We start from the raw sequence: 22,604 nt of genomic DNA, 5'->3' as shown, positions 1-22,604 counted from the left end.
TCCTTTTAGCATGGTAATGGAATTAAGCTCAGTGTAGCAGGCAGAAGGTACTTCAAAGCTCAATGAGGAAGCCACACCAGCAGGGGACAAGGAGGTGCCTGGGGCCTCAATTAAAGCACGCATGTCAAGTGGCCACTGGATACACGTCTATTCTGGCCTTCCACTTGAACTGTCTCCAACATGGAATCATGAATTATGGACGCATCGTCCGAGATAAAGGCTCATAAAAATACCCCCCTCGCCCTAAAGAAATTGCGCATCTGACAGTGCAACTCCCGGATCCGTGGGAGTTATGGAACCTGAGATATGGAGATCAGCCTCCCACAGCGACCGAATGGGTCCGGGTTTGGTCCCTGTGTGACCGGCAGAACAAACCTCATGCGCTGGTACCGCCCGCCCCGGTACAGGGGGGAGGGACACAGCAGGGTTAAGGGCTGGGACCCTTGGAGCGTGGATCAGAACAGAGGAAGATGACTAAAGAACTAAGGGAAAGGGTATGCCAGCCAGAGGGGAGCAAGGACACGCTTTCTGGGGGCTGCCCGGCAACTAAGTCTTGGACCTGCGGAACGCTGAGCCCCCCGGCTTCCACAAGCAACCTTCAACCTGGTAAATTGATCTCCAGCTTAATACCTTGTATTATTATTGTTATATTTCACTCTGACTGTAACTCTTGATATATTTTGACTGTATATTCCTTGTAATTACCTAGTGCGCCCTTAAGGCAATTAACTCCTTTCTGACGTACTATCCCGTCGAGGTGGGGTGGGCCCGTATGACCACCGATGGGATAGTACGTCATACGCGATCGGCCGCGCTCACGGGGGGAGCGAGGCCGATCGCGGCCGGGTGTCAGCTGCCTATCGCAGCTGACATCCGGCACTATGTGCCAGGAGCGGTCACGGACCGCCCCCGGCACATTAACCCCCGGCACACCGCGATCAAACATGATCGCGGTGTGCCGGCGATACAGGGAAGAATCGCGCAGGGAGGGGGCTCCCTGCCGGCTTCCCTGAGACCCCTGCAGCAACGCGATGTGATCGCGTTGCTGCAAGGGTCTCCTTACCTCCCTCCCTGTAGCAGGCCCGGATCCAAGATGGCCGCGGCATCCGGGTCCTGCAGGGAGGGAGATGGCTTACCAAGTGCCTGCTCAGAGCAGGCGCTTGGTAAGCCTGCAGTGTTCTAACTCACATCGCTGATCTGACAGAGTGCTGTGCAATCCGTCAGATCAACGATCTGTGATGTCCCCCCCTGGGACAAAGTAAAAAAGTTTAAAAAAAAAATTTCCAAATGTGTAAAAAAAAAAAAAAAAATCCTAAATAATGAAAAAAATATATATATATTATTCCCATACATTTTTTTATCTAAATAAAAAGAAACAAAACAATAAAAGTACACATATTTAGTATCACCGCGTCCGTAACGACCCGACCTATAAAACTGGCCCACTAGTTAACCCCTTCAGTAAACAGCGTAAGAAAAAAAAAAAAAGAGGCAAAAAACGCTTTATTATCATACCGCCGAACAAAAAGTGGAATAACACGCGATCAAAAAGACAGATATAAATAACCATGGTACCGCTGAAAACGTCATCTTGTCCCGCAAAAAAACGAGCCGCTATACAGCATCATCAGCAAAAAGATAAAAAAGTTATAGTCCTGAGAATAAAGGGATGCAAAAATAATTATTTTTTCTATAAAATAATTTTTATCGTATAAAAGGGCCAAAACATAAAAAGTGATATAAATGAGGTGTCGCTGTAATCGTACTGACCTGACGAATAAAACTGCTTTATCAATTTTACCAAACGCGGAATGGTATAAACGCCTCCCCCTAAAGAAATTCATGAATAGCTGGTTTTTGGTCATTCTGCCTCACAAAAATCGGAATAAAAAGCGATCAAAAAAATGTCACGTGCCCGAAAATGTTACCAATAAAAACGTCAACTCGTCCCGCAAAAAACAAGACCTCACATGACTGTGGACCAAAATATGGAAAAATTATAGCTCTCAAAATGTGGGAACGCAAAAAATATTTTTTGCAATAAAAAGCGTCTTTCAGTGTGTGACGGCTGCCAATCATAAAAATCCGCTAAAAAACGCTGTAAAAGTAAATCAAACCCCCCTTCATCACCCCCTTAGTTAGGGAAAAATTAAAAAAATGTATTTATTTCCATTTACCCATTAGGGCTAGGGTTAGGGTTGGGGCTAGGGTTAAGGCTACAGTTAGGGTTGGGGCTAAAGTTAGGGTTAGGGCTACAGTTAGGGTTGGGGCTAAAGTTACGGTTAGGGTTTAGATTACATTTACGGTTGGGAATAGGTTTGGTATTAGGGTTAGGGGTGTGTTTGGATTAGGGTTTCAGTTATAATTGGGGGGTTTCCACTGTTTAGGCACATCAGGGGCTCTCCAAACGCGACATGGCGTCCGATCTAAATTCCAGCCAATTCTGCGTTGAAAAATTAAAACAGTGCTCCTTCCCTTCCGAGCTCTCCCGTGCGGCCAAACAGGGGTTTACCCCAACATATGGGGTATCAGCGTACTCAGGACAAATAGGACAACTTTTGGCGTCCAATTTCTCCTGTTACCCTTGGGAAAATACAAAACTGGGGGCTAAAAAATAATTTTTGTGGGAAAAAAAAAGATTTTTTATTTTCACGGCTCTGCGTTATAAACTGTAGTGAAACACTTGGGGACTCAAAGTTCCCACAACACATCTAGATAAGTTCCTTGGGGGGGTCTAGTTTCCAATATGGGGTCACTTGTGGGGGGTTTCTACTGTTTAGGTACATTAGGGGCTCTGCAAACGCAATGTGACACCTGCAGACCATTCCATCTAAGTCTGCATTCCAAATGGCACTCCTTCCCTTCCGAGCCCTCCCATGCGCCCAAACGGTGGTTCCCCCCCACATATGGGGTATCGAACTGACAGAAAAAAGACTGGCACATCCAAACTAGTGTGAATAGGTGCATACCAGGAGCAGCTACCTCCATATATAATATACAAAAAAAGGTTGCACTCTATTGTGCCAAAACACGTCAAATATGAAATACATGAAATATTAATAGCAAAATTGCTTTTTGAACATTAGGAAAAAATTTGGAAAAAATGTGGGCTTTGCTGAGAGAGGTGTCCATATTCACCCAAGCATGCAGACATTAGCCTTCGGTATGTGTTCACATTTGGATGGGGAGGTCAGGTACCCATCAGTTTTTTAATGAGACCACCTTGACGATGGTTGATGGGCTCACACTATTTGGCCAAATTCTGTGCTAAGCGTCTCAAAAAAATTTTTTCCTAATGTTCAAAAAGCAATTTTGCTATTCATATTTCATGTATTTCATATTTGACGTGTTTTGGCACGATAGAGTGCAACCTTTTTTTGTATACACATATGGGGTATCAGCGCACTCAGGACAAATTGGAAAACAACTTTTGGGGTCCAATTTCTCCTGTTACCCTCGGGAAAATACAAAACTGGGGGCTAAAAAATAATTTTTGTGAGAAATTTTTGTTTTATTTTTACGGCTCTGCATTATAAACTTCTGTGAAGCCCTTGCTGGGTCAAAGCGCTCACCACACATCTAGATAAGTTCCTTAGGGGGTCTACTTTCCAAAATGGTGTCACTTGTGGGGGGTTTCTACTGTTTAGGTACATTAGGGGCTCTGCAAACGCAATGTGACACCTACAGACCATTCCATCTAAGTCTGCATTCCAAATGGCGCTCCTTCTCTTCCGAGCCCTCCCATGCGCCCAAACAGTGGTTCCCCCCCACATATGGTGTATCATCGCACTGAGGACAAATTGGACAACAAATTTTGGGGTCCAATTTCTCCGGTTACCCTCGGGAAAATACAAAACTGGGGGCTAAAAAAATAATTTTTATGGGAAAAATGTTTGTTTTATTTTTACGGCTCTGCATTATAAACTTTTGTGAAGCACTTGGTGGGTCAAAGTGCTCACCACACCTCTAGATAAGTTCCTTAGGGGGTCTACTTTCCAAAATGGTGTCACTTGTGGGGGTTTCCACTGTTTAGGCACATCAGGGGCTCTCCAAACGCAACATGGTGTCCCATCTCAATTCCTGTGAATTTTGCATTGAAATGTGAAATCATGCTCCTTCACTTCCGAGCCCTGCCGTGCGCCCAAACAGTGGTTTACCCCCACATATGGGGTATCGCTGTACTCAGGACAAATTGTAAAACAACTTTTGGGGTCCATTTTCTCCTGTTACCCTTAGTAAAATAAAACAATTTGGAGCTGAAGTAAATTTTTTGTGAAAAAAGTTAAATGTTCATTTGTATTTAAACATTCCAAAAATTCCTGTGAAACACCGGAAGGGTTAATAAACTTCTTGAATATGGTTTTGAGAACCTTGAGGGGTGCAGTTTTTAGAATGGTGTCACACTTGGGTATTTTCTATCATATAGACCCCTCAAAATGACTTCAAACGAGATGTGGTCCCTAAAAAAAATGTAAAGTAGACATGTGGGAAATGTTATTTATTAAGTATTTTGTGTGACATACCTCTGTGATTTGTTTGCATAAAAATTCAAAGTTGGAAAATTGCGAAATTTTCAAAATTTTTGCCAAATTTCCATTTTTTCACAAATAAACGCAGGTAATATCAAATAAATGTTACCACGATCATGAAGTACAATATGTCACGAGAAAACAATGTCAGAATCACTGGAATCCGTTGAAGCGTTCCAGAGTTATAACCTCATAAAGGGACAGTGGTCAGAATTGTAAGAATTGGCCCGGTCCATAACGTGCAAACCACCCTTGGGGGTAAAGGGGTTAAATCATGAATTAATGTTGGGCTGATCCTTTTACTCTGATTACGAATCTTAGAATACCCCGCGTGGGTTACGGGCAGCCTCCCCGGTGACAGGAACTGGGTTTCCTTCACAATGTCCGTTACACCGGGCCTGGGACGCCTCGTGTGGTGCCGGTCACTGAGAAGCCGCCGGCCCAAACAAGCAGGTTACACAGAGGACAACCCACCAACCCCCAATGTCACTGAGAGCAGGGAAGCCATTAGCCGGCGGGCCTCTCACTCCCCCCTGCTTTACACTACAGCACGGCCTGTTTGTGTAGGCCGCAGCCACAAAGAGCGGGAATCCACCACGTGCAGTGACGGCGATGTGAGGACGGCTCCTGGGTGTAGACCCCTCTGTGTGCGGAATGCCCCGCTGCAGCCTGCTCCGCCCCCTACGGGGCACAGCGCCCTCTGCTGGCGGCACCTGCCTCTCCACGTGCGGGGCTGGTGGCCGCCATTGTATTGTCCTTCAAGCCGGAAGGCGCGGCACTGCAGGAGAGCTGCGCATGCGCACTAAGCAGCTTAGAAGCCGGCGCGCAGTCCGCTCCAGCTTCGGTGTCCAGGCCCCCCGCTCCTGTGTGTGAGGTGACAGTGTCCAGGCCCCCCGCTCCTGTGTGTGAGGTGACAGTGTCCAGGCCCCCCGCTCCTGTGTGTGAGGTGACAGTGTCCAGGCCCCCCGCTCTCCGCTCCCGCAGCTATGGCCTCCAGAGCGAACACCGATGTCTCCGAGCTGGAGAAGAAAGACGTCCTGGCCGGGGACGAGGCGGACAACCCCGAGGAGGCCATGGAGGAGGAGGACGACGACAATGACGAGGCCGGAGATGGAGACGACGGGGACGTGGAGGAAGATGTGATCGTGCAGATCGGAGCCACGTACTCGTGCAAGAGGCAGGACGGCTCCTACCGTGAGTGATAGGCCCGACCCCTATATACCGTGTATCCCCCCTATATACCGTGTATCCCCCCCTATATACCGTGTATCCCCCCCTATATACCGTGTATCCCCCCCTATATACCGTGTATCCCCCTATATACCGTGTTTCCCCCCTATATACCGTGTACCTCCCCTATATACCATGTATCCCCCCCTATATACCGTGTATCCCCCCCTATATACCGTGTATCCCCCCCTATATACCGTGTATCCCCCCTATATACCGTGTATCCCCCCCCCTATATACCGTGTATCCCCCCCTATATACCGTGTTTCCCCCCTATATACCGTGTACCTCCCCTATATACCGTGTATCCCCCTATATACTACATATACAGGACGGCTCCTACCGTGAGTGATAGGCCCGACCCCTATATACCGTGTATCCCCCCTATATACCGTGTTTCCCCCCTATATACCGTGTTTCCCCCCTATATACCGTGTATCCCCCTATATACCGTGTATCCCCCCTATATACCGTGTATCCCCCTATATACTATATATACAGGACGGCTCCTACCGTGAGTGATAGGCCCGACCCCTATATACCGTGTATCCCCCTATATACCGTGTATTCCCCTATATACTACATATACAGGACGGCTCCTACCGTGAGTGATAGGCCCGACCCCTATATACCGTGTATCCCCCTATATACCGTGTATCCCCCTATATACTACATATACAGGACGGCTCCTACCGTGAGTGATAGGCCCGACCCCTATATACCGTGTATCCCCCTATATACCGTGTATCCCCCTATATACTACATATACAGGACGGCTCCTACCGTGAGTGATAGGCCCGACCCCTATATACCGTGTATCCCCCCCTATATACCGTGTATCCCCCCCTATATACCGTGTATCCCCCTATATACTACATATACAGGACGGCTCCTACCGTGAGTGATAGGCCCGACCCCTATATACCGTGTATCCCCCCCTATATACCGTGTATCCCCCCCTATATACCGTGTATCCCCCCCCTATATACCGTGTATCCCCCCCCTATATACCGTGTATCCCCCCCTATATACCGTGTATCCCCCCCTATATACCGTGTATCCCCCCTATATACCGTGTATCCCCCTATATACTACATATACAGGACGGCTCCTACCGTGAGTGATAGGCCCGACCCCTATATACCGTGTATCCCCCCTATATACCGTGTTTCCCCCCTATATACCGTGTTTCCCCCCTATATACCGTGTATCCCCCCTATATACCGTGTATCCCCCTATATACTATATATACAGGACGGCTCCTACCGTGAGTGATAGGCCCGACCCCTATATACCGTGTATCCCCCTATATACCGTGTATTCCCCTATATACTACATATACAGGACGGCTCCTACCGTGAGTGATAGGCCCGACCCCTATATACCGTGTATCCCCCTATATACCGTGTATCCCCCTATATACTACATATACAGGACGGCTCCTACCGTGAGTGATAGGCCCGACCCCTATATACCGTGTATCCCCCTATATACCGTGTATCCCCCTATATACTACATATACAGGACGGCTCCTACCGTGAGTGATAGGCCCGACCCCTATATACCGTGTATCCCCCCCTATATACCGTGTATCCCCCCCTATATACCGTGTATCCCCCTATATACTACATATACAGGACGGCTCCTACCGTGAGTGATAGGCCCGACCCCTATATACCGTGTATCCCCCCCTATATACCGTGTATCCCCCCCTATATACCGTGTATCCCCCCCTATATACCGTGTATCCCCCCCTATATACCGTGTATCCCCCCCTATATACCGCGTATCCCCCCTATATACCGTGTATCCCCCTATATACTACATATACAGGACGGCTCCTACCGTGAGTGATAGGCCCGACCCCTATATACCGTGTATCCCCCTATATACCGTGTATCCCCCTATATACTACATATACAGGACGGCTCCTACCGTGAGTGATAGGCCCGACCCCTATATACCGTGTATCCCCCTATATACCGTGTATCCCCCTATATACTACATATACAGGACGGCTCCTACCTTGAGTGATAGGCCCGACCCCTATATACCGTGTATCCCCCTATATACCGTGTATCTCCCTATATACTATATATACAGGACGGCTCCTACCGTGAGTGATAGGCCCGACCCCTATATACCGTGTATCCCCCTATATACTACATATACAGGACGGCTCCTACCGTGAGTGATAGGCCCGACCCCTATATACCGTGTATCCCCCTATATACTACATATACAGGACGGCTCCTACCGTGAGTGATAGGCCCGACCCCTATATACCGTGTATCCCCCTATATACTACATATACAGGATGGCTCCTACCGTGAGTGATAGGCCCGACCCCTATATACCGTGTATCCCCCTATATACCGTGTATCCCCCCTATATACCGTGTATCCCCCTATATACTATATATACAGGACGGCTCCTACCGTGAGTGATAGGCCCGACCCCTATATACCGTGTATCCCCCTATATACCGTGTATTCCCCTATATACTACATATACAGGACGGCTCCTACCGTGAGTGATAGGCCCGACCCCTATATACCGTGTATCCCCCTATATACCGTGTATCCCCCTATATACTACATATACAGGACGGCTCCTACCGTGAGTGATAGGCCCGACCCCTATATACCGTGTATCCCCCTATATACCGTGTATCCCCCTATATACTACATATACAGGACGGCTCCTACCGTGAGTGATAGGCCCGACCCCTATATACCGTGTATCCCCCCCTATATACCGTGTATCCCCCCCTATATACCGTGTATCCCCCTATATACTACATATACAGGACGGCTCCTACCGTGAGTGATAGGCCCGACCCCTATATACCGTGTATCCCCCCCTATATACCGTGTATCCCCCCCTATATACCGTGTATCCCCCCCCTATATACCGTGTATCCCCCCCTATATACCGTGTATCCCCCCCTATATACCGTGTATCCCCCCTATATACCGTGTATCCCCCTATATACTACATATACAGGACGGCTCCTACCGTGAGTGATAGGCCCGACCCCTATATACCGTGTATCCCCCCTATATACCGTGTTTCCCCCCTATATACCGTGTTTCCCCCCTATATACCGTGTATCCCCCTATATACCGTGTATCCCCCCTATATACCGTGTATCCCCCTATATACTATATATACAGGACGGCTCCTACCGTGAGTGATAGGCCCGACCCCTATATACCGTGTATCCCCCTATATACCGTGTATTCCCCTATATACTACATATACAGGACGGCTCCTACCGTGAGTGATAGGCCCGACCCCTATATACCGTGTATCCCCCTATATACCGTGTATCCCCCTATATACTACATATACAGGACGGCTCCTACCGTGAGTGATAGGCCCGACCCCTATATACCGTGTATCCCCCTATATACCGTGTATCCCCCTATATACTACATATACAGGACGGCTCCTACCGTGAGTGATAGGCCCGACCCCTATATACCGTGTATCCCCCCCTATATACCGTGTATCCCCCCCTATATACCGTGTATCCCCCTATATACTACATATACAGGACGGCTCCTACCGTGAGTGATAGGCCCGACCCCTATATACCGTGTATCCCCCCCTATATACCGTGTATCCCCCCCTATATACCGTGTATCCCCCCCTATATACCGTGTATCCCCCCCTATATACCGTGTATCCCCCCCTATATACCGTGTATCCCCCCTATATACCGTGTATCCCCCTATATACTACATATACAGGACGGCTCCTACCGTGAGTGATAGGCCCGACCCCTATATACCGTGTATCCCCCTATATACCGTGTATCCCCCTATATACTACATATACAGGACGGCTCCTACCGTGAGTGATAGGCCCGACCCCTATATACCGTGTATCCCCCTATATACCGTGTATCCCCCTATATACTACATATACAGGACGGCTCCTACCTTGAGTGATAGGCCCGACCCCTATATACCGTGTATCCCCCTATATACCGTGTATCTCCCTATATACTATATATACAGGACGGCTCCTACCGTGAGTGATAGGCCCGACCCCTATATACCGTGTATCCCCCTATATACTACATATACAGGACGGCTCCTACCGTGAGTGATAGGCCCGACCCCTATATACCGTGTATCCCCCTATATACTACATATACAGGACGGCTCCTACCGTGAGTGATAGGCCCGACCCCTATATACCGTGTATCCCCCTATATACTACATATACAGGATGGCTCCTACCGTGAGTGATAGGCCCGACCCCTATATACCGTGTATCCCCCTATATACCGTGTATCCCCCTATATACTACATATACAGGATGGCTCCTACCGTGAGTGATAGGCCCGACCCCTATATACCGTGTATCCCCCCTATATACCGTGTATCCCCCTATATACTATATATACAGGACGGCTCCTACCGTGAGTGATAGGCCCGACCCCTATATACCGTGTACCCCCCTATATACCGTGTATCCCCCTATATGCTATATATACAGGACGGCTCCTACCGTGAGTGATAGGCCTGACCCCTATATACCGTGTACCCCCCCTATATACCGTGTATCCCCCTATATACTATATATACAGGACGGCTCCTACCGTGAGTGATAGGCCCGACCCCTATATACCGTGTACCCCCCTATATACCGTGTACCCCCCTATATACCGTGTACCCCCCTATATACCGTGTACCCCCCTATATACCGTGTACCCCCCTATATACCGTGTATCCCCCTATATACTACATATACAGGACGGCTCCTACCGTGAGTGATAGGCCGACCCCTATATACCGTGTATCCCCCTATATACCGTGTATCCCCCTATATACTATATATACAGGACAGCTCCTACCGTGGCTGATAGGCCCGACCCCTATATACCGTGTATCCCCCTATATACCGTGTATCCCCCTATATACTGTGTATCCCCCTATATACTATATATACAGGACGGCTCCTACCGTGAGTGATAGGCCCGACCCCTATATACCGTGTATCCCCCTATATACTATATATACAGGACGGCTCCTACCGTGAGTGATAGGCCCGACCCCTATATACCGTGTATCCCCCTATATACCGTGTATCCCCCTATATACTATATATACAGGACAGCTCCTACCGTGAGTGATAGGCCCGACCCCTATATACCGTGTATACCCCTATATACTATATATACAGGAAGGCTACTACCGTGAGTGATAGGCCCAACCCCTATATACCGTGTATCCCCCTATATACAGGAAGGCTCCTACAGTCAGTGATAGGCCCAACCCCTATATACCGTGTATCCCCCTATATACCGTGTATCCCCCTATATACTATATATACAGGACGGCTCCTACTGTGAGTGATAGGCACGATCTCTATATACCATGTATACCACTATATACACAGGATGGCCCCTACCATGAGTGATAGGCCCCATCCCTATATATTGTGTATCCCCCTATTTACTATATTATTATTATTTATTGTTATAGCGCCATTTATTCCATGGCGCTTTACATGTGAGGAGGGGTATACATAATAAAAACAAGTACAATAATCTTAAACAATACAAGTCATAACTGGTACAGGAGGAATGAGGACCCTGCCCGCGAGGGCTCACAATCTACAAGGGATGGGTGAGGATACAGGAGGAGAGAGGACCCTGCCCGCGAGGGCTCACAATCTACAAGGGATGGGTGAGGATACAGGAGGAGAGAGGACCCTGCCCGCGAAGGCTCACAATCTACAAGGGATGGGTGAGGATACAGGAGGAGAGAGGACCCTGCCCGCGAGGGCTCACAATCTACAAGGGATGGGTGAGGATACAGGAGGAGAGAGGACCCTGCCCACGAGGGCTCACAATCTACAAGGGATGGGTGAGGATACAGGAGGAGAGAGGACCCTGCCCACGAGGGCTCACAATCTACAAGGGATGGGTGAGGATACAGGAGGAGAGAGGACCCTGCCCACGAGGGCTCACAATCTACAAGGGATGGGTGAGGATACAGGAGGAGAGAGGACCCTGCCCACGAGGGCTCACAGTCTACAAGGGATGGGTGAGAATACAGTAGGTGAGGATAGAGCTGGTCATGCAGCGGTTTGGGCGATCGGTGGTTACTGCAGGTTATAGGTTTGTCGGAAGAGGTGGGTCTTCAGGTTCTTTTTGAAGGTTTCGATGGTAGGCGAGAGTCTGATGTGTTGGGGTAGAGAGTTCCAGAGTAGGGGTGATACGCGAGAGAAATCTTGTATACTATTGTGAGAAGAGGAGATAAGAGGGGAGTAGAGAAGGAGATCTTGTGAGGATCGGAGGTTGCGGGTAGGTAAGTACCGGGAGACGAGGTGACAGATGTATGGAGGAGACAGGTTGTGGATGGCTTTGTACGTCATGGTTAGGGTTTGTACTGGAGTCTCTGGGCAATGGGGAGCCAGTGAAGGTATTGACAGAGGGGAGAGGCCGGGGAATAGCGGGGGGAAAGGTGGATTAGTCGGGCAGCAGAGTTTAGAATAGATTGGAGGGGTGCGAGAGTGTTAGAGGGGAGGCCACAGAGCAGGAGGTTACAGTAGTCAAGGCGAGAGATGATGAGGGCATGGACTAGGGTTTTTGCAGATTCTTGGTTGAGGAATGAACGGATTCGTGAAATATTTTTGAGTTGAAAGCGGCAGGAAGTGGAAAGGGCTTGGATATGTGGTTTGTAGGAGAGATCAGCGTCAAGGATTACCCCGAGGCAGCGAGCTTGTGGGACTGGGGAGAGTGGGCAGCCATTTACTGTAATGGATAGGTTCGTTGGGGGGGTCGCTTGAGATGGGGGAAAGATGATGAATTCTGTTTTGTCCATGTTAAGTTTCAGAAATCTAGTGGAGAAGAAGGATGAAATAGTGGACAGACATTGAGGGATTCTGGTTAGAAGGGAGGTGATATCTGGTCCAGAGATGTAGATCTGTGTCATCAGCATAGAGATGATACTGAAAGCCATGAGATTCTATGAGCTGTCCCAGGCCAAAGGTGAAAATGGAGAAGAGCAGGGGCCCTAGGACTGAACCTTGTGGGACTCCGACAGATAAGGGGCGAGGTGAGGAGGTGGTGTGTGAGTGGGAGACGCTGAATGTCCTGTCTGTTAGGTATGATGAGATCCAGGATAGGGCCAAGTCTGCAATGCCAAGGGATGAGAGGGTTTGTAATAATAGGGAATGGTCCACTGTGTCAAAGGCAGCCGACAGGTCGAGGAGGATAGAGTAGTGTCGCTTGGTATATATAAGAGAAAATAATATATTCATTGGTGGCGCGGCCGTGGCCCAATCAAGCAGGCAGCAGTTATGATATTGACCTGAGGGGCCGGTCTAGAAACCTGACCTCCAGACCAAAGTTATAAATTTAGCCTGCAGATAGAGAATTGTGTTCACATGATGGGGTCAGCCTGAGAAGCTGGTGTGATCCAATCTACATCGTCCTACCCTCAGGGAGCAGAAAGCAACTACCAGTTAGATAATTTCAGTAAGTTTTCTCCTGTTTATTTTGACACTGTTTTGCATAAGTTGTATGTCTTTTTATTATCATATTTTTATTAGTATTATTATTAGTCCGGGACTCCTCGCCCGTGTATTCGATGAGTGGTGGCAGCGTGTATGAGCGGGTGTGTGGTCTGGGTCGGTGTGGTTTATGCTCCCATTACAGCATAGGACAGAGGTTGAATGCTGGGACTGAGAGTGGGGAGATTAACCCTTGCAGGCACAACCCCAAGCCACGTGTGAGAGCAGGCACGTGACGAATAAGTGACACCACAGAGAAGGGATCCGTGACAATTGGTGGCGAGCGGTGGGATAGAAATAATTGTATTAGAGCATTAGTACATGGTTTAAACAATTATTCCCTGTACTAAAGAATTGGTATCCTTGCGAGGAGTGCACCAGTTCTTCAAGGTTCAACTCAGTGCTTACTTACACATACTTGCAAACAGTTTCCCCTCCCCGTTTTTCTTTTCTTTTATTTGGCAAAGGCTGTTCATTGATATGGCAGCCCAGTACAAGAAGCTGAGCAAAGAAGCTCTGACCGACCTCTGTGAGCAGGGAGCAATAGAGACAGCCGACAGATCCAGGGAGCGGCTGATATATTCCTTGATGGAGCAAAGTGCAACATTGCATTACAATGCAATAACGGGCAATCAAAAGATCGTATCTGCATCAAAATGGTATCATTAAGGCTATGTGCACACGTTCAGGATTACTTTCAGAAACTTCCTGAGCAAAACCGGACATTTTCTGCAACAAATCCGCATGCGGTTTTTCCAGAGATTTCCCAATGCAATGATATAGTGGGAAATCCGCAAAAAAATAGCAAAACTAATGAACATGGAGCGTTTTTTTTACCGCAATGTGTTTTTTTTTCACGGAAAAAAAAGCATCATGTGCACAAAAATTGCGGAATGCATTCTAAATGATAGGGTGCGTAATGTATGCGTTTTTTTATGCGTAAAAAGCGCAACGTGTGCACACAGCCTAAAGGGAATCTGTCACCCCGTTTTTGACCTATAAGCTAAGGCCACCGCCATTGGGGGCATTTTTGCAGCATTCTGTAATTTTGTAGATAAGCCCCTGATGCCGGTGGCCTTAGCTTATAGGCCAAAAATGGGGCGACAGATTCCCTTTAAAAAGTCAGCTCAGCAAGGAGAAAATAAGCCCTCACCCAGCCCCAGATCACAAAAAATGGAGATGCTACGGGTCTCTGTAAATTGCACATTTTTAAAAAAAAAAATTTTTAAGCAGTTTGTAATTTTTTTTCACCACTTAGATAAAAAAATAACCTAGACATGTTTGGTGTCTATGAACTCGTAATGACCTGGAGAATCATAATATCAGGTCAGTTTTAGCATTTAGTTAACCTAGCAAAAAAAACAGTGTGGGATTGCACTTTTTTGCAATTTCACCACACTCGAAATTTTTTTTTCCCCCGTTTTCCAGTAAATGACATGTTAAAACCAATCATGTCGTTCAAAAGAACAACTCGTCCCTCAAAAAATAATCCTCACATGGCCATATTGATGGAAAAATTAAAAAGTTATGGCTCTGTAATGTGGCAGCCTGTGTTATGCAGAATCTGAGTCTTTTGCATTGTTTTTATTTTCTACCAGATGACGCAGAAATCGTGAAGACCCGAATGAACAAGCAGGCGGGCCGGGAGGAGTTCTACGTGCATTACGCTGGTCGTAAGTAATCCTCGGGGGCTCGGCGTCTATAATAAAGGATGGGGGGTGAAAATTCAGGTAACGTCTCCGTTCCTTGTAAGGCGCCGTATTCCTGGATCTGCGATGCCTCGCTCCGGAGAGGCTCATCAGTGTCCTGCTTGTGGATGGTTTCCTTAACACGAGGAACTTCAGTGGTCTCTTGAGCCGCTCTGGTTCCTCCTTCTCTCCAGGCCCAGTGCAACCTCGGTGAAGAGTCCGCTGGGCCCGGGGCTACACTTGCCCCGCTTGTGTCATGTCGTGTGGCTCCTCTTTCCCTTATCTCTTGATGTCTCCGGCTTCTGGCAGCTTTATTGCCAAGCGCTTCCATGGAAAGAGGAGTCACAAATAAACGGTCGTCCGTGACTAAACACGATCCTTCACACCCGAATGTCTGGCAGAAAGTTGTACACTCTGATAACCGAGGATTCATCTCTGCCTCTGACCTTGTGGACATTCCCGTGTCTTCTGTTCTTCATGACCCGAGCTAATTACTGATTCTTTAGTCTGGAAAATTATCAAAATCAACCACTTTATTTTTTCCCTCTTTCGGCATTGGGGGTCGCTGTATCCAGTCATATAGAGTGGATGCCCTGCAATGCCTTTCCCATCAGTGGGCTGCAGGACAGGCTACGAGCCCCTCGATCCCGCCAGCCTTCTAATCACAGGCCGGCTACGCACTGAGGTCAGGGGTGCTTGCTCCTGGTGCCATTTTTCTTCTTCCTCCTCTAATCGAAGTATCCAGCTCTGAAGTCTCTCGGTTTCGGGCACGTTTACTTCTTGTGCTCAGTCTTGCCCTTGACGAGTTGCTTCTTTTCTCGGACGTTTCCAGAAGATCCTTGTACCATGAGTTTATGTTCTCAATGGTTCAGTTGTCCGAATATTTGCAGTTGTTGCAGCCTCCAAGGGGCAATGGTGCTACAACCGCCCGTGATGGCAACAGATACCAGCTCCGCACGGTAAGTTCAGGCTGGGTCAGACACCCACAGTCATATTGTGAAATTATGTTGTAAGTTTGGTTTTCCCCTTTCGCAGTGAATCGACGACAAAACGAGTGGGTTGACAAAACGCGGTTGGTGATTCCCAAGCCGGTAAAGGAGGAGGCCGAAGTGGCTAATGGCACCGGACCGGACATCGCAGAGAATGGAAAGACGCCCCAGAAGCGGAAGAACGAGGACGAGGAACCTGAAGCGAAGGTAACGCGAGCCCCAAATTTCCGTCCTGCTCCACCTGCAGCGCTCGCCACGTCAATGGGACGCTCTGTAATCGCGCCTCTGCGTCATGTCGCCACCAATAAACTGGTTCCATCCTCTGCTGTAATCACACACATCCGAATAGACGCTGACTGCACTCTGTCCGTGTAGATGGCTTCTCTGGGGTCATTAAGCCTGGGCGGGATTTTACACATTTTATATGGAGATATATGTATATATTTTGTGCCAATCTGCAATGACCCCCACGATCATATAGTGAAGGGGCTGCAGTAGGATTTTTCCTGGCACTTCTCCCCTGCACCCCCGATAACATGGGTTGTGCTGTGGTACCGCCATGACTGAACGGGAGCCGTCCTCATGGCTCTCGTAACCAGTCCGTTATACCAACTGAAGGAAATGTTTTCTTTTATAACTTTTATAGCCATCATGTGATTGTGACATATTCATACTATGGGGCACTTTTTAGTATTTTTTTTCACTACATGGCCACTATCCTCCTGCCATGGCTGCCTGCCCCTTCACTCTGGATTTCGGCAGCCAGGTCTGCGGCACTCCTATATTTGATCCGCATGTATGGTAGGGGGGCATCCCATCATTTTTTTTTGTCCCGGAGCACACAGCTCTCCGGCATCATGCTTTGCCAGGGGGCTGTTCACGTTTTTATTATTTATTTATATAGCATCATTAATTCCATGGTGCTGTACATGAGAAAGGGGTTACGTACAGAGTTATAAACAAATTTACAATGACAGACTGGTGCAGAGGACCCTGTCCTTGCGGACTTAGTCTACACTTCCGATGATTGACCGTTTGTGCCACAGGCCTGAACCGTGCGCTCCCTCCAGGCTGCTGGCAGAGGCGCCATTGGAGAAACACAGGGTTGTGGAAGCCGGACAGATCCGGTGTGCCCGCGGGTATGCTGGACAGAACCAGTGTGCAGCACACGCTCCTTGACTAGGTAACTGCCTATTCTGAAAGTGCAGGGTGGCCGGTAACTTAGGCAACGAGCCGTACGCTATAGAGATATAAATCCCTCCGGTCTGGAGGGTTTTTGCTTTTTGGAGCACTTTGCAATTGTCCCCTCGTCTGAGCGTGATACCGGACTTGGGACTACGGTGCAGCTCCAGAACCAAGCTGTGGTTTTCGATCATGTGCATCTGTCCCAACCAGCCCGGATCGTGCCGAGGCGGCCGGATAAACCTCACATTTCTGCAATGCCGGCCTGGTAATTTAAATGTAGCAGCGCTGGTGTGTCACGGTATTGGCTCTGTGCTGTGATGTATCGGGCTGTTCTGCAGCCGGTGTTAAATCACACATGAGTCCACTGTAGCGGCATCGGATGACAATCCCAGCTCTGCTACATTTGTACACGGCTTATTTCACATAGTATGAGAATGGTCCTGGTAATGACGCCGCTCAGCAGGGTCTAAACCCTAAAGCAAATGTTGACAGATTATTAGAAGAAAAAACACTCTGGTTTCGTTTTTTTTTTTCATTAACAAGGCTACTCTTAATTCTGTGATGGGACCCTGCAGACTTCACCTGTGCACAATCATTCATTACAAGTCCTCGTGTCTGGCTCTGCTCACGTTGGAGCAGGAGGATGCCTCCATGTTTGCCTTCATCCTGTGTGTGCTGCGCTATATACTCGGGGACTCCATGGTCGGTGTGTTGGTGACGCCGTGGTATGCTGCGCCGACTTTCTATAGTGTGATGTTTGCCTTCACTTATAACCTTTGTGGGGTCGGGGCAGCGATGCTTTATTGTGCCGCCGGCTGCACAGCTTCACCTAAGATCTGAGGAAGCTCCTGTATTGTCGGCCGATGATTTCTTCCATTAGATATTGTTTATTTTAATACCATAATGGTCATTTTCACCCAAAATTGAATCTTCCTCATATCCTAGGAGCTACAGATAACAGTGCTGCCTCCTCCGCTCACGGCACCAGCCCTGGACACGTACAAAGGTCGAGCGGTGGTGTCCGTGGGGGTCGCATGTCGGGGGTCTCCATAGTCCTCATGCCTGAAATACTCGTATGTTGTGCACACCGGTGGAGGCGGCACGATTATCAAAGCTGAGTCCGAAAAAGCCAACGGCCATATCCTGGGGGGGGTGAACGCAGTTAATAGAGGGGTGAGACTTGGGCTTTTCCCATTGGCTGCAATGATCTACTCTCTTTGGGGTCAGCTGCCGAGGTCTGTGTGGTTGTCATTGATTTCTGTGGGGGCCCACGTGATGCCCCCTTAGGTGACACACTGCTACTGAGGATTCTTTTCTGTTTTGATTTTGTATCTTAGTGGAGATGAGTGATTGCCGGACAATTCGGGCATCTCTGATTTCCAGCAACATCCACATGTGACCGAGCTGAGGTCACTAAGGGTCCTGTATACATAGACTAAAGATGGCTGAACCCCCCCGGTGTTGGCTCGCTCTGTGTATGGGGGCGCCGGCTCACGGATAGGGGAGATGTCGACTTCTGACTGCCAGTCGCATTGTTCTCCCGAGGATAAGCCACCAGCTGATGTATTAGATGACGGCAGCTTATAGCGCACACAGGAGTGGGCGCCCCGTGTGTGGGAGAGGCGATCAAGCGTTTGGCCTCCGCCATGTAATGTGTATGTCCATCCTTATTCTGGGGGGGGGGTCCTGAATATTGCTGTGGATGTCTGACCATCATAATACTGTGTATAACTTCTGTTCCATTTTGTGTTTCTATTTTCTTTTGTCTCTTATTTCCTGCCAATTCCAGCTGACACCCGTCCGGCCAGCACCTCGTACCCGGCTTCCCCTGAATGCACACTTTCTGCTCCCAATAAACATGTCTTTCTATTTTGCAGTCGTCTCGCAGGGGCGGCCGGTTAAGATGGAGTCACTATGTGTTACCGTCCTCTGTGTGAGCAGCGCACGTTTGGGTGGGCAGTCCTGCAGGTTATTGCAGAGACTGTTCTATGGAGGACGCACATTATCCCGTCTCGCACTCATGAATTGTCCCCTCACATGTTGTATCTTCTTCTAGAAAGCGAAAGTGGAAAACGCTGAAAACAATTCGGTGATGGCATCCGGCGACTTTGCTGAAGAACTGACCTGCCTCCTGTGCAGCGAGCTCTTTAAGGATCCCGTCATGGTGGAGTGCGGCCATAACTTCTGCAGGAACTGCATTGACAAGGCCTGGGACGGGCAGGAATCCTTCACCTGCCCAGACTGTAAGGAAGTAATTACTGACAAGAGGTACACCACCAACCGAGCCCTGGCTAACCTGGTGAAGAAGACAGTGGGGACCAGCTCCTCCAGCCTGACCCCTGCAAAGCCCAAACTGGCCGAGAACTGCCCTGAGCACGACGAGCGGCTGAAGCTGTACTGTAAGGACGACGGCACACTGAGCTGCGTCATCTGCCGCGACTCGCTCAAACACGCCAGTCACAACTTCCTGCCCATCCTGGACGCCGTCGGGTTGTACCGGGTAAGTGGGGAGGAGATCCTCCCCAAATCTGATGGCTGCAGATGGTACATTTACCTAATCACTAGCATTACATCACCCGCAGGCAGAGCTGTCGGCCATCGTGGCCCCATTAGAAGAATCCCTGAAGGTGACGGAGCAGCTGACTGACGAGCAGCAGGAGAAGGTGGAGCAGCACAAGGTGAGTGAGACACTCCTGTAATCCAGGGACTTGCCATCTCATCACCCTTCATCTCATACATTTTCTGGCTCTTTCCCGCAGACCAATATTTCCGAGTTCAGGCAACATATCCTGGATGAGTTCAAGAACTTGCACACTTTCCTGAAGGAGCGAGAGGAGAACATTCTGGAGCAGTTGCAGGACCAAGGCGAGAACCTACTGAAGGAGATGGAGACCAACATGGTGAAGATGCAGGAGAACCAGGACAACATTAAGCAGACTATCACCATGGCCAACGAACGGGTGAATGACACAGACTCCATCTCTTTCCTGACGGTAAGTGCTTCTGTCTGGTGAACTTTATGTCCAGGCTCCCCTTTGCTTTCATCAGATTAATCATTGTCTTTATCCTCTTTCTTACAGGACATCAAGTGTTTCATTGAGAAGTAAGTTTCTGCTGCAGCTTTAGACTGGTGATGGTACGGTGGTGCCGGCCGTGGGATGGTGAGATTCATGCTCTTGTCTCCGCAGGTGTCAGACACAGCAGAAGGAGGTGATGTCTTCCGGGAACAGCCTGCTGTCCAAGGATCTGTGCCAGGGGACGTTCAGAGGACCCCTCCAGTATACAGTGTGGAAGCAGATGAGGTCCTTCATTGTACCGAGTAAGTAAAGAGCTCCGTGATGACCCACAATAAGGACTGGTGGGGTAAATGGTCAGGTCACGTGGTATACAAGGTTACTGTGGAGGCTCAGGATGGGATTTCCTTCCCCGACCTGGGCTTGTTGGGGTTAACTCTGCTTGGCCTCCTTTTGGTTTGGGGAAGGGCTATTTTAACCTGCTCTGGTGCTGGGTTCTCTGTCAGTGATGCATCCGTTCTCGGCTGAGTAGGTGACCCTAGTGTATACCGCTTGTTCTGTGTATGATTCGGCTTGTCCCTCGGTTTGTGTCTGCATTGTGATTCTGCACTTCTTAGGATTCTCTGGTTCTGACTTTCGGCTAAGTTCTGTCTTCCCTCCTGTCTGCGCCCCTGGTCTCTGCGTCCTCTCTCTGGTTTCTGACTACGGCATGTATTGTACCATTCCTCTGCCTGATCCCTAGGACACTGCGTTACCCTTTGGTTACTGAACTCTGCTTGTCTTCCTGCGCTCCTGGTGCCGTCTGCTCCCGCTTTCATTTTTTCTCCCGCACGGGTGTTATCTCCCTCTCCAGCCGTTCCCCCGGAGGTCACGTGTGTCAGGTCCTACTCTCGTTCGGCTCTCCCCCGGAGGTCACGTGTCTCAGGTCCTACTCTGGTGCAGCTCTCCCCCGGAGATCACGTGTCTCAGGTCTTACTCTCGTGTGGCTCTCCCCCGGAGGTCACGTGTCCTCAGGTCCTGCTCCCCTGCGGCTCTCCCCCGGAGGTCACATGTGCTTAGGTCCTACTCTCGTGCGGCTCTTCCCCGGAGGTCACGTGTCCTCAGGTCCTGCTCTCCTGTGGCTCGCACCCTGTCGTGGTCGCACGCTCCAACGCGAGATTGCTGCCTCCCTTCATACTCTTCCTTGGTGTTCAATAGTTACGTGTCCTGTGTAGACCATGTACTTGTGTGTAGCGTCACGTGGATGGCTGAGGTCTCTGCTCATTACTCGTGGAGGAATAAATGGCTGATAATATTTGTATCAGATTGTGAGCTGAAATAGAAGAATCAGAAAGTCCATTAACTTGCCCCCTTTCTTTCAGAGCTGACTCCGATGCTGCTGGACCCGTCCACGGCGCACCCTAACCTCGTGCTGTCCGATAACATGACCAGTGTGAAGTACGGAGACAACAAGCTCACGCTCTCCGATAACCCCAAGCGCTTCAGCCAGTGCATCCTGGTCCTGGGGTCTCAGGGCTTCGATTCTGGCCGCCATTACTGGGAGGTGGAAGTGGGAGACAAGACCGCCTGGGATGTGGGCATGGCCAGCGAGTCCAGCAACCGCAAGGGGAAGATCAAGCTGAACCCCAAGAATGGCTACTGGGCCATATGGCTGAGGAACGGCAATGCCTACAAGGCTCTGGAGTCTCCCTCCAGGACCCTGATCCTCAATGCCAAGCCTAAGAGGATCGGAGTGTACGTAGATTACGAGGGCGGTCAGATCTCCTTCTACAACGCCGACGACATGTCTGCCATCTACACGTTCAGAGCCACATTCACAGAGAAGCTGTACCCGTACCTATCCCCGTTCCTGCACGACTCCGGCCTCAATGCCCAACCTCTGCGCTTCGTGCACGACTGATGCCGCGGCCGACTCACAATGGTTTAGTTATGCTTATTGTCAAGAAATGCTGAGATGTCTTAGTTTAGTGACAACGTTTAGTTCACATCGTTCATTGTTGCTGTTTTATTTTTTATGGAAATAAAGTGTTGAATGACCAGTGACTTGTATATCCGTTACTCCGGCTCTGGGACGCCTCGCACGGTTCCCGTCTGTGAAGGATTACCTGTTCCTCCCACGTCACCAATCCGTGACATCTCTACACAGGCACAGCTCTCCGTCGCCCCCTTTGTCTCTCAGGTTAATAAGGGAACTGCACCTAGAGCAAATGGCCGCCGGGGAGACTGCCCTCTTACCCACGCTGGGTATTCTAAGATTCGCAATCAGAGTAAAAGGATCAGCCCAAAATGAATTTGTGATTTAATTGCCTTAAGGGCGCACTAGGTAATTACAAGTAATATACAGTCAAAATATATCAAGAATTACAGTCAGAGTAAAATATAACAATAACAATACAGGGCTTAAAGGTATACAGCTGGAGGTCAATTTACCAGGTT

At 49.1% G+C, this 22,604-nt stretch overlaps 1 protein-coding gene across 2 annotated transcripts; it reads left to right on the top strand.

Moving 5' to 3' along the window:
- The first annotated feature begins 5,214 nt into the window (after positions 1-5,214).
- LOC138645623 (nuclear factor 7, brain-like) lies at positions 5,215-22,207 on the top strand. 2 transcript variants are annotated; one of them, XM_069735066.1, is made up of 10 exons: positions 5,323-5,403; positions 5,476-5,723; positions 14,891-14,965; positions 16,016-16,176; positions 19,211-19,654; positions 19,737-19,832; positions 19,914-20,147; positions 20,235-20,257; positions 20,343-20,473; positions 21,530-22,207. In XM_069735066.1, exons 2-10 carry the CDS (start codon positions 5,516-5,518, stop codon positions 22,066-22,068), a joined length of 1,911 nt encoding a protein of 636 aa, XP_069591167.1. In that variant the 5' UTR covers positions 5,323-5,403; positions 5,476-5,515; the 3' UTR covers positions 22,069-22,207. The 2 variants fall into 2 exon arrangements, with proteins under 2 accessions (XP_069591166.1, XP_069591167.1); XM_069735065.1 differs by having other exon boundaries at positions 5,215-5,723.
- Positions 22,208-22,604: the final 397 nt, after the last annotated feature.

Source organism: Ranitomeya imitator, chromosome 7 (assembly GCF_032444005.1).
Source record: "Ranitomeya imitator isolate aRanImi1 chromosome 7, aRanImi1.pri, whole genome shotgun sequence".
NCBI classification, from domain to species: Eukaryota; Metazoa; Chordata; class Amphibia; order Anura; family Dendrobatidae; genus Ranitomeya; species Ranitomeya imitator.
Note: the sequence above shows the minus strand (reverse complement) of the source record. Positions and strands in the feature narration are given on the sequence as shown.

What these genes read in the sequence shown, in the direction of transcription:
- LOC138645623 (XM_069735065.1), top strand. Translation starts at nt 5,516, where the DNA reads ATGGCCTCCAGAGCGAACACCGATGTCTCCGAGCTGGAGAAGAAAGAC. An exon ending in CTACGTGCATTACGCTGGTC is followed by an intron (nt 14,966 to 16,015) that starts GTAAGTAATCCT and finishes CCCCTTTCGCAG; the next exon opens with TGAATCGACGACAAAACGAG. An exon ending in ACGCCGTCGGGTTGTACCGG is followed by an intron (nt 19,655 to 19,736) that starts GTAAGTGGGGAG and finishes CATCACCCGCAG; the next exon opens with GCAGAGCTGTCGGCCATCGT.